The sequence below is a fragment of the Marmota marmota genome, unplaced genomic scaffold (genome assembly GCF_001458135.2).
Source record: "Marmota marmota marmota unplaced genomic scaffold, marMar, whole genome shotgun sequence".
Lineage (NCBI taxonomy): Eukaryota > Metazoa > Chordata > Mammalia > Rodentia > Sciuridae > Marmota > Marmota marmota.
This window is the reverse complement of record NW_026000138.1, coordinates 1,763,710-1,776,627: the sequence shown is the minus strand read 5'-3', so window position 1 is coordinate 1,776,627 and position 12,918 is coordinate 1,763,710. Positions and strand designations below refer to the sequence as shown.

At 37.7% G+C, this 12,918-nt stretch overlaps 1 protein-coding gene across 1 annotated transcript in view; it reads left to right on the top strand.

The window, feature by feature from the left end:
• Positions 1-781: 781 nt before the first annotated feature.
• Ccdc62 (coiled-coil domain containing 62) overlaps positions 782-12,918 on the top strand; it is a 31,216-nt gene continuing 19,079 nt past the window's right edge. The window contains exons 1-3 of the mRNA XM_048785480.1: positions 782-1,069; positions 2,883-2,984; positions 6,393-6,492. Of these exons, the coding sequence (XP_048641437.1) occupies positions 887-1,069; positions 2,883-2,984; positions 6,393-6,492 (385 nt within the window). The 5' untranslated portion in view covers positions 782-886. The remainder of the gene's footprint in view (positions 1,070-2,882; positions 2,985-6,392; positions 6,493-12,918) is intronic.

Genomic DNA, 12,918 nt, shown 5'->3' with positions numbered 1-12,918 from the left:
TTTTTTTTTTTTTTTGAGACAGGGTCTCATTAGGTTACTAAGTGACTCGCTAAATTGCTGACCTGGCTTTGAACTTGTGATTCTCCGGCTTTAGCCTCCCAAACAGCTGGGATTACAGGCATGTGCCATGGCAAGATGAAATTTCTTAGATGGTTGAAGCCAATCTTGAACATCTATTCATGTTGTGCCAGACTTCCTGAGAAGGAACCACTGGGGTTACAGGTGTGTGCCACCATGCCTGGCTCTCTTTTCTTTTTTCTTTTTTAGAACTAGGGATGGAACCCAGGGGAATTCTACCATTGAGCTATATTCCCAGCCCTTTTAAATGATCACGCTAAGTTGCCCAGCCTGCCCTTGAACTCGAAAGTCTCCTGCTTCTACCTTCTGAGTAGTTAGGATTACAGGCTTGTGCCACTGCAGCCTGCCATGTTTTAAAGTTCAATACAGTATTGTGTATTGCACAATGAAATGTGAGTAGTTTTTTTGTTGTTGTTTTTGGTTTGTTTGTTTTGTTTTTAGGGTTTTTTTTTTAGTTCTGGGGACTGAATATAGGTCTCACACAGCCCTTTAAAAAATTTTTTTTTTTCTATTTTGAGACAAGATCTCATTAGATTGCCCAGGCTTCTCTTGAAAATGTTTTATAAGAATTATCTTCTAAGAAATGTCTTAGTGCACTTTTAAAAAAATATATATATATTTTTAGTTGTTAACAGATCTTTATTGTATTTATATGTAGTGCAAAGATTGAACCCAGGGCCTCACACATGCTAATCAAGCACCAGACCACTGAGCAACAACCCCAGCCCTCTTAATACACTTTTTACTCTTTAACTACTGCCCTTAAAAATACTGCCTTTTAAGCATCAGATCTAATCACAAGTTGTTGATGAAATTTCCCCCAGGTGAACTACATAAAAGAACTGAAATAATTAAGTCACTCACGAAGAAGGTAAAAGTCCTCGAGTCCAATCAAACTGAATGTCAAACAGTCCTTCAGAAGACTCAACTGCAGCTTCAGGAGATGGCTCAAAAGGCAACACATTCTTCCCTCCTCTCTGAAGACCTTGAGGTTGGCTTTATTTTTTGATAAGCTACTAGTCCAAATTCTGTGATCCAGTTATTGAAAAATTAGATGTAAATGTTTCCATTAAAAATTCATATGCATGTATGTAGGAAGGTATGTGCATAGATGTATATCTATATGCTGTTAATGTGTGTGTAGACAATCTCCATCCATCTGTCCGCCCGTCCATGCATCCATCCATCCATCCTAGTTTTGTATTCTTTGTACTATTTTAGTCAGAAGCATGGTACTATCCTATCATGGATGTTAGGCTTCCTTATTACCCTTGTTGAACTGTTTTGCTATTTGGTTTAATGGTATCTACCATTTTATCCATAATGGATTGTTTGGAAAGCCTTTCTCAAAATCTGAAATGAGTTTCATCAAGTTTTGGTAGACTCAAATTTTGCTTTCTGGGCAGGTGCAGTGTTGCACACCTGTTATCCCAGCTGTTTGGGAGGCTGAAGCAGGAGGATTGCAAGTTCCAGGCCAGCCTGGGTAACTTAGTGAGTTCCTGTCTTAAAAAATAAAAAGGGCTGGGTATGCACCTTAGTGGTATAGTGCCTTGGGTTCAATCCCCAGTAACACACGTTTACACACACACACACACACACACACACACACAATTCTGCTTTCTAAATTCTGAGTTTTATCTGTTATGATAAATATATCTATATCATGTTAATAGTATATTAGTAATAATATCTGTAAGACTGATTTTGTGTGTCTAATTAGTGAATCAATGTATCTTTTTTGAGCTAATTTGTTATGAGGTAGAGAAAAAGACAGCTGTTTTTGTTGTTGTACTGGGGATTGAACCCAGGGATTCTTAACCACTGAACCACATTCCCAGCCTCTTTTATTTTGAGACAAAGTCTCATAAGTTGCTTAGGGCCTTGCTAAGTTGCTGAGCTGGCTTTGGACCTGTGATCCTCCTGTCTCAGCCTCCCAAGCCTCTGGGATTACAGGCATGTGCCACTGTGCCTGAAGCAGCTGTTTTTCATATTCTTGTTTCATAATGATATCAGTACTGATCTTGGTAATATAATGAGCATATAGTAAGCATGTAGTTTTTTTCAGTACTGTTCTAGTTCATTTCTAGCTATAAAATAAGTAAAAAAATGATTCTAGACTCTATTAATATGTTGCATGAAAAATGGAAGATATCTTTAATAAAATTTATTATTTAGAATAGCTTTAGGGTCATATAGAATAGAGCAGGAAGTATAGAGAGTTCCACTTGTGCCCTGTCTACACACACACACACACACACACACACACAACCTCCCCTCTGCAGATGGCCTGCATTGCAGTGGTATGCTTGTTAGAATTGATGAATCCAGGTGTTAACATTTATGTAAACTAAAGCCCACAGTTTACATAAGTGTTCACTCCTTGTGTTTTATATTCTACAGGATTTTGACAAATGTAAAATGGTGTATATCCACACCCCACAAAATGCACAAAATTCATTAAAACTACTTTATTTCATGGAAGCAAATCTCTTACTCATCCAGTTCTCATTTGTTTTTTTTTCTTTCTCCACGATCCAAAATTATACATTAAAATTTTAGGAAATAGACATGTTTACAAACATAACCAGTGTAATTCAGTATGGCAAATGCAAATATTGAGAGGATGCTAGAGTTAATGAAGAAATGGAAACTTGTATTCCTTTTTGATGATTCTTACTCAGCCTACTTTTTTCCTTAAAAAAAAGTTAAAAAACAAAATAGGGAAGTGAGCATGGATTGTGGCTAGTAACAAATGAAAAATTTAAAAGGACTCAAAGAGTATTTTCTGTGTTGTTCCCTTGTAGGCTAGAAACGAAAATCTCAGCAACACATTAGTGGAACTTTCTGCTCAGGTAGGACAATTACAAGCTAGAGAACAGGCTCTCACTACAATGATAAAACTTAAGGTAATTAAAAATAATTATATCTCCAGTTGCCAGAACATTTTGTAGTTTACAAATCATATTCACATACTTTATCTCACCTAAGTCCCTTAGCCACCCATAAATGCAGAGCTGCCAAAGTTGCTTTTGTTTTAAATTCTTATTTTATAAATGAGAAAAACAGGGCTGAGGTTGTGGCTCAGTGGTAGCGCGCTTGCCCCGCATGTGTGAGGCATTGGGTTCGATTCTCAGCACCACATATAAACAAATAAATGAATAAAGGTCCATTGATAACTAATAAAAATTAAAAAAAAAAAAAAAGAAATGAGAGAAACAAAATCATGTCCCCAAAGCATTGAGAGAGGAGGCAGGATTCCACTTCTGGACTTTTGTCTCTGAGGCCCATTCCATGGCCTGGCATGCCTGAGTTGACTTGTTTTCTTCCCAGGTACTCATTGTTAGGTATTGTGAAATTATTGGCAAATTGCTTGCTAACCCTTTTTTTTTTTTTTTTTTAATGGAGAGGAAAGCTGTTATCAGTCAGGGAATTGATATAGTCATAATGTTATATAAAGTGATCTACAATCTCTTCTAATGTAACATGTCTTTGATAGTTGGTAACTAGGGGATGAGGTTGAATGATAATGCTAATTCATTTGTAATTTTTCCCAACACGTTGTTTTGACGTGATCATGGGCAAACTTTTTTAAAATTAAAGAACAAAAATATCAAAATCTACAAATTAGTTTAGTGGCATCAGTAACAACATGGTTGTGGGACATGGTGTACATGCCTGTAATCCCAGCCATTTGGGAGGTTGAGGCAGGAGGATTTCAAGTTTGAGGCCAGCTTTAGCATCTTAGTGAGGCCCTAAACAACTTAGCAAGACCCTGTCTCAAAATAAAAAAATAAAAAAGGTTTCAGATGCATCTTGGTGGTGAAGCACCTCTAGGTTCAATCTCCAGTAACAAAAACCAACCAACCAGTATGCTGTCCATCTTAGCAAACTCTCTGGCAAAGCAGTGAGTATTAATGAAGATGGTGCAAAGATATTACCCCCCACATTAGAATAGTGGATTTGTGAAAAAGCAGCGCATGGAGAATTGGAGTTTTTATTTTGATGAAAAATAATAGTATTAGAACAAATGCCCTGTAGGGCATGCTTATCAGGGGAGAAAGGAGCCCTAGGTTTTAGGCTGAAAGAGATAGAGTGACAGTTGTGTATCTACTGGCATTGACAATTGTGCTGTTGTATGTAGTAGGACTTTGTGTGTGTATATGTTTCCTATTGGTCTGGTCATATAATTCAACAGTTTTTGTTGGTTTGGATGTTTTGTTTTTCAGGCCTGGGAATTGAACCCAGGACCTTCGACATGCTTGGCAAGCACTGTACCACTGAGCTACACTCCCAACCTTTCCATTGTGGGTTTTTTTTTTTTTTTTTTTTTTTTTNGAATTCAGTTCAGTTCAACTCAACACTGTCTACCTGGAGTTAGTGTCAGATCCCACAGGTGGTGGTGGTGGTGATGATGATGATGATGATGATTTGGGTTCTGGGGTTGAACTGAGGGGTACTCTACCACTAAGTACATCCCTAGTCTCTATTTTATATTTTATTAGAGACAGGGTCTCCCTTAATTGTTAAGGCTGGCCTCAAATTTGCAATCCTCCTGCCCCAGCCTCCCAAGTCACTGAATTATAGGTATGTGCCACCACATGATTTATTTATGTATTTATTTTTGATTCTTTTTTTAAATTATTAGTTGTTCAAAACATTACAAAGCTCTTGACATATCATATTTCATACATTTGATTCAAGCAGATTATGAACTCCCATTTTTACCCCGTATACATATTGCAGATTCACATCGGTTCCACATCCACTTTTTTTACATACTGCCATACTAGTGTCTGTTGTATTCTGCTGCCCTTCCTATCCTCTACTATCCCCCCTCCCCTCCCCTCCCCTACCTTCTTCTCTCTCTACCCCATCTACTGTAATTCATTTCTCTCTCTTGTTTTTTTTTCCCCTTTCCCCTCACTTCCTCTTATGTAATTTTGTATAACAATGAGGGTCTCCTTCCTTTACCATGCAATTTCCCTTCTCTCTCTCTTTCCCTCCCCCCTCTCGATCCTGTTTAATGGTGATCTTCTTCTCATGTTCTTCTTCCCTATTCTTAGTTGCTCTCCTTATATCAAAGATGACATTTGGCATTTGTTTTTTAGGGATTGGCTAGCTTCACTTAGCATAATCTGCTCTAGTGCCATCCATTTCCCTGCAAATTCCATGATTTTGTCATTTTTTAATGCAGAGTAATACTCCATTGTGTATAAATGCCACATTTTTTTTTATCCATTCATCTATTGAAGGGCATCTAGGTTGGTTCCACAGTCTAGCTATTGTGAATTGTACTGCTATGAACATCGATGTAGCAGTATCCCTATAGTATGCCACCACATGTGATTTAGCCCCCATAGTTTAAAGACAGACTTCAGACACCAGTCACAAATCTCAGGGAGTCCCCTCTACTTCTGACTGGCAGTAACTACCTCCTTGGGTTGGATTGTTTCCTAGAATGGTTCATAAAACTCAGGGAAACACTTTGCTTCATTTTCTGGTATATTATAAAGGACACAGTTCAGGAATAGCAGGTGGAAGAGCTGGATTCCATGCACAGAGCTCCTATTCCTTCTCTGGAGTGCTACCTGAATATGTCCATGTATTCACCAAACCAGTTTTCCTCAAATTTCAAATCTCCTGTTCAGAAATTTTTATAGAGCTCAGTCTCCAGGCCTGCCTCTCTTTCTGGGAGGCAGTGGGTAGGGCTGAAAATTCCAGCTCTCTTAATCCCTAGATCTTGCTGTGCCCAGAGCCAGCTGGAAGCTACCTAGGGGTTGGCCCTTCCTAAGTAACCTCATTAGCAAAAACTGTGGTGCAGTCTTTCCAGTGACAGAAGACAGGAAAGCCAGGATTTTAGATCTGTGCCAGAAACAGAGGCCAAAAGCTGAATTTATTTTTCCTTTTAATTCATCCATGTCCTAGGAGCTGAAGGAAAAAAGGGGGAGAGGATCAAGGAAAGGGACATAGCCAGGTCACACTGGCTTTGAGATTGTCTGCAACGAAGGGTATTGACTTCATTCTGAGTTCAGTAGGAGGACTTCTTATTGAGAAATGGCACGGGCAGTTTTTATTTGTAAAGATTGCTGTGTGCAAGCTGGGCTGTGCAGGAGGGGCAAGGCCAGAGCAGGAGACCAGTCAGACAAGAGGTAGCAAAACCTTGGACTAGTGTTGCTGCCAGGAACATGGCCAGATGTCCAGCTTTCAGATTAACTGGTAGTTTGTGCTGAGGACATAAGGGTTCTTCATAGTGTATAGCTTCCTAGGAAGCCAGTATTTATTTGAGGAATTTTTTTCCTTCTGTTTATGAAGAGGACCTAACAGAAAAGACAACGGAAAATAATGAGCAGCGAGAAGAGATCATTCGCCTTAAGCAAGAGAAAAGCTGCCTGCATGACGAATTGGCTTTTACTGGTAAAAATAAATAAATAATAATAATTACAGTGATTGAATAGTTAAATGTTAATAACCTAAACTTTCTATGGTACTGCTATGACAGGCTAGTGGAAATACACCTGTCTCAAAACAGGTTTTGGTGTTTTTTTGTTTTTGTTTTTATTGCCCTTTGAGGAATTGGTGAGGGACCAGGTAGGGAATTTTAACTGTAATTAAGCTTCCAAGTAACTGTTCCCTTTTCTGTGAGATGAGGACCTGTGCTGAGCCTATCACTCTTCTTCTCACTGAAAGCATAATATTCCTTTAAAACTCATTTAGGCCAGGTGCAGTTGTGTACACCTGTAATCCCAGCATTCAGAAGGCTGAAGCAGGAGGATCGTGATTTTGAGGGCAGCCTCAATAAGAGCAAGACCATGTCCCTCCCCCCAAAAAAAGTTATTTGAAAAGAATTTTATATATTGATGTAAGGAGGATGTTTATTTTATTTTGTAGTACTGGGGATTGAACCCAGGAGTGCTTTACCACAGAGCTACATCCCCAGCCCATTTATTTATGTTTATTTACTTATCTGTTGATTAATTAATTTTTTCCCATCTGTTTATTAATTGATTGATTGTACTGGAGATTTGATGCAGGGCCTCATACATTCTGGACAAGCACTCTGTCATGGAGCTACATCCCCAGGACTAGTAATTTTTTTTATTTTATTTTGAGACAGGGTTTTCACTAAGTTGCTACTTCATACTTGTGGTCCTCCTGCCTCAACCTCCCAAATAGCTGGGTTATAGGCATGCACTACACTGCCTGGCAAGGACAATGTTTATAATTCTGCAAATTCTCAATAAAAATGAGGAATTCAGTATTTTCCCAATTTTGCAAATTAATTACCTGTAGTAATTGCAGTTGGAAAAATATTCATGTGTAAGTCATGAGTGTAAGTATATTCATATGCATCAGTATGACCCTAAAATAAGAATGCCGATGCATTTTCCTTGACTAAGCAAGTTTCCCCATTTGCAGTCTTGACTCCTCTGATAACATGAAAACTGCCCCAGAATCTCCACTAGTGATGACCTGTCCTTTCCCGCTCCCTATTGAGAATCTCTGATGTGTAGAGCTTGTTTACACCCCTGTCAGCGAAGGTTTTATTAGGCTTTCATTTCAGTAGTCTGTATTAGGAACATCATAGATTTGGAGGTGAAGTTCCAAATAGAAAATTAGATTAGGGTTGGGGATGTAGCTCAGTCAGTAGAGTGCTTGCCTCGTATACACAAAGCCGTGGGTTCAATCCCCAGCACCAAAAAAGAAAGAAAGAAAGAAAGAAAATTAGATTAACGCCTTTTGGTGTACACTGTTACCTAGCCTCAATACTCCTCCTTCTAGGAAAAGAATACATTTCTACAGATTAAAGGGGAAGAAAACAGTATTATATTTAAGATTTTTTTCAAATACTGTGGAATTCTTAATTTTAATCTTCTGTGACTAAAGATTGGGGGAAGCCAGGCATGGTGATGTACACCTGTGTCACAGCTACTCAGGAGACTGAGGCAGGAGGATTACAAGTTTCAATCCAGTCTGGACGTGTTAACGAGACCCCCATCTCCAAATAAAATTTTTTTTTAAAGGGCTCCCCAGGGCTGGGGATGTGGCTCAAGCGGTAATGCGCTCGCCTGGCATGCACGGGGCGTTGGGTTAGATCCTCAGCACCACATAAAATAAAGATGTTGTGTCCACCAAAAACTGAAAAATAAATATTAAAAAAATTCTCTCTCTCTCTCTCTCTTTAAAAATAAATAAATAAATAAATAAATAAATAAAAGGGCTCCCCAGCCCTTTTTAGTTCAGTGGCAGAGCTCTGCTAAGCAAATCTTTTATACAGGGCCCTGGGTTCAATTTTGAGTACCACCAAAAAAAAAAAAAAAAAAAAAATTGTGGGGAAGGTGCAGTTTTCTATCACCAGAGGTCACTGTTTCCATTATTTCTAGTATGGCTGGCTCTCAAAATTATATTACTTCTTACGTTACTAAAGATGTAGCATATCCCTAGCTTTACCATTGAATTTGGAGAATCTTTGGATCAACATTTGTGTGTTAGTAATTTTACTAATTCTTAGGAGCTCATAGGTCTACAAAGAATTTAGTACTACAGAGCTAGGATTGTGGCTCAGTGCATGTGTGGGGCACTGGGTTCAATTCTTAGCACCAAATGTAAATAGATGAATAAAATAAAGGTCCATCAACAACTAAAAAAAAAAAATTTAATAAAAAAGAATTTAGTATTACAAAAATGTTATAAATAAAATGCCCTGGAATGTCAAAGGAAAAATAAAAGTTTATGGGATATTTTAACAGTCTCTGTCTCTCTCTTTTTTTTTTTTTTTTTTTTGCAGACAAGGTCTCAACTGCCCAGGTTAACCTTGAACCTCTTGGCTCAAGTGGTCCTCCTCCAAAGGAGCTGGAACTATAGGTGTGAACCACCACACACCTCCAGGGCTCCCTTCTTTTTGATTTATTATTCTTTATTTATACATCCAATTTTTTTTGGGGTACGGGGGATTGAACCCAGGTGTGCTCTACCACTTAGCTATATCCCCAGCCCTTTTTATTTTCTATTTTGAGACAGGGTCTTGCTAAGTGCTTAGGGCCTTGCTAAATTTCCCAGATTGGCCTTGAACTTGTAATCTTCCTGCCTCAGCCTTTGGAGTCACTGGAATTACAGGTGTGTGCCACCAAGCCTGGCATTTCCACTGTTTAAATAACTGATTTTTCTTTTTTCCTTTATGCATATAATTGAATTCAAATAAACGGAATGTAACTATATAAATGATGCCAGTTCATTGTTTTTATGTGGTTTTGTGTGGTGTTGACTTGTCTGATATAAAGAAATAAATCAAGGGCTGGACACTCAGCTCAGTGGTAGAGTGCTTGCTTAGCATGCTCAGGATTCTAGGTTGGATCCCCAGCACCACTCCCACCCCACCCACCCCACCCCCCAAAAAAGGAAAAAGTAAGATGGAGCTTAGATCTGCTTTGGAGGCCTGAGCATGAAGTGTGTGGGGTGTGACTTCCCACAGAGGACTCCTCACTCTTTTTTCTGCATGGTCCTTTGTATCCACTAGCAAACACCAACGGAATACTGTCTGGGTAGAGTTGAGTCTGCAGCGCATATTGTTCTTAAATGTTTTTGCAATGTATCAAATGTACAGTGATTGCAAATATTTTTATTCCATCTAAGAGAAAATAATGTGAAAAAAAGCTTCTTTTATGAAAGAACCATATGTAAAAGTTGTAAACTTCCATTTCAGGTGCATCCGGTTTTAGAAACCAACATGTATCATTAAGGGTCTTTTTTTTCCCCCCTAGTACTGGGGATTGAACTCAGGGGTATTTACCACTGAACTACATCTCCAGTTCTTTTTACTTATTTTGAGACCAGGCCTTGCTAAGTTGCTGTGGCTGGCCTTGAACTTGTGATCCTCCTGCCTCAGCCTCCTGAATTGCTGGCAAAATTTATTTTTAATTGAGACATAATAATTGTAAATATTATGGGATACAATATGAGAATTTGATGTATGTATACAATGTGTAATGATCAAATCAGAATAATAACATTTCCATCTTCTAGTATCAATTTCCTTTTTTTGTGGTACTGGGGATGGAACCTATGGCCTCGCACATGCTAGGCAAATTCTCTACTACTGATACATGCCCAGCCCCAATTTTTTTTTTTTTTTTTAAAGCTCAATGGAAAGCATTTTATTTTTTTAGAAAGAGAGAAAGAGAGAATTTTTTTAGTATTTATTTTTTAGTTTTCAGCGGACACAACATGTTTATTTGTATGTGGTGCTGAGGATCGAACCCAGGCCGCATGCACACCAGGCGAGTGTGCTACTGCTTGAGCCGCATCCCCAACCCCAGCCCCAATTTTTTTTGTTATTTGATTTCTCTGTTCTTTGTGAAATAATTTCTTCTTAAGAATAACATTAATCTTTTCTGGTACAGTACCTTAGATTCTTTAGTTCTTGTAGGTTCTTATTTTCCACGTTTTGAAGCTAGTTTAAAAATATTCATTTGTGGGACTGGGGTTGTAGCTCAGTAGTAGTTCACTTGCCTTGCATGCATGAGGCACTGGGTTCGAATCTCAGCACCACATAAAAATAAATAAAGATATTGTGTCTATTTACAACTAAAAATACTTTTAAAAAATATTCATTTGTGGGCAGTGGGTAGGGAAGAATGAAGGAACTTTGGATTGTGCAGAGGGAAGTGAGGGAAGGGGTGAGGCTGTGGGGTTGGGTGAGACAGTAGAATGAGAAAGACATTATTACCCTATACATATGTATGATTACACTAGTGGTGTGACTCAGCACCATGTACAGCAGAGGAATGAGAAGTTATGCTCCATTTTTATACAATGTGTCAAAATGCATTCTACTGTTCTATATAACTAATTAGAACAAATTTTTAAACAGAAAAGTTTAAAATATATATACATACATATATATGTGTGTGTATGTATGTATAATATATATAAATACCCTACTGCAAATCTGGTCACACTAAAATATCCATGCTTCAGCAAAATGTTTATAAAGTCTTTGCAAAAAGTGAAGATTTTAAAAAGTAATTGTTCCTCTCTTAGTCTTTTTTTCCACTAAAAAACTGAGAATGTAGATTGAGGTTGAATATCCCTTATCCAAAATACTTGGGACCAGAAGTGTTTCAGGGTCTTTGGGATTTTTGGAATAGTTGTATGTACATAAGTAAACATCTTAGGGACGGAACCTGAGTCCTAAACAGGAAATTCATTATTGTTTCATATACACCTTATACTTATAGCCTGTAGGTAATTTTAAACAGTATTTTTAGCATGCTTACATTTTTTTTTTTTTCAATACTGGGGATTAAACATAGGAGTTCCTTACTACTGAGCCACATCTTCATCCCTTTTTATTTTTTATTTTGAGACAGGGTCTTACTAAGTTTCACAGGCTAGGCTCAAGCTTGAGATCTTCCTGCTAGCCTCCTTAGAATCCATTAGGTATACTTGACCTGTATCCCTATGCATATTAAAGATAATTCTCATTGTGATTATCTGGCAAGTGAAAAGTGTTTTTAGGAAGTAGGAAACCTTTAAAAGAGTGTCTGGCTTTTACAAATAGAAACTCATTTGTTACCTTATGAGGTTTCCTTAGAGGTACAAAAATCTTTAGTCAGTGAGAATTTATAAGAAGGACTTGATTGCGAGATTATATCAGATTGACTTGCATGATGGCAAAAATAGTGATTTCCTCCCCTGTCATGTTTTTTTTTTTTTATGTTCGAATTTTTTTTTTTAACAATGAAAACAGTCCTAAGTTACTTGTAAAATATGAAAAAAGTTAAAAATAAAATAACATATATCAAGTATAGAGATTTGGAAATCATTCCCATCCCATTTCTATAATAAGAAAGACAAATAAGCCTTCCATCTAAAAATAACCTTTTTGGGGGCTGGGATTGTGGCTCAGAGGTAGAGCGCTTGCCTAGCACGTGTGAGGCCCTGGGTTCGATCCTCAGCACCACATAAAAATAAAAAAATTAAAAAAAAAAAAAAGATATTGTGTCCAACTACAACTAAAAAATGAGTATAAGAAATAAAAAACTGGGCTGGGGATGTGGCTCAAGCGGTAGCGCGCTCGCCTGGTATGCGTGCGGCCCGGGTTCGATCCTCAGCACCACATACAAACAAAGATGTTGTGTCCGCCGAAAACTAAAAAATAAATATTAAAAAATTTCTCTCTCTACTATTTAAGAACAAAATTATTAAACACTTTTCATCAGCCATATCAACATGAACCTCTCCATTTCTAACAAGATAACAATTAACATGGTTGTTGTGTTGTTCCTGAACTTACTAAGAGCTTTACTCTATGATTCTGACTAGATTCTTTTTTTTTAGTAGATTCTTCATCAAACGGACAACTTTACAAAATACTTCATGTTAAGTCAAAAAAGAATTCCAACTTAAGTGTGTTTATATGTAAATATGTATAAGGTCTGAGAGCTAACGAAACAAATTGTATTGTTATATTGTGTGCATGTATAAGAATGTGACAACAAATACCACTACTCTATGTAGATATACCAGTACAAGTATGCTTTTTTTAAAAAGCTTGATAGCCAATATGCCAAGGTTATTTTTAGGAGTTGAGATTGAAGCTACCTACTTAGCATGCATGAATTCCTGGATTGGATCTCTAGCATTAAAAAAAAAAAAAAGCCAAGAGCAGCGTGACACATGTGTCATCCAGCTACCCCATAGGCTGAGACAGGAGGATACCAAGTTTGAGGCCAGCCTCAGTAACTTGGCAAGACACTGTCTAAAAATAAAAAATAGAGCCGAGAATGTAGCTCAGTGATAAAGTGTCCCTGGATTCAATACTCAGTTTTGGGGGGGGGGGGG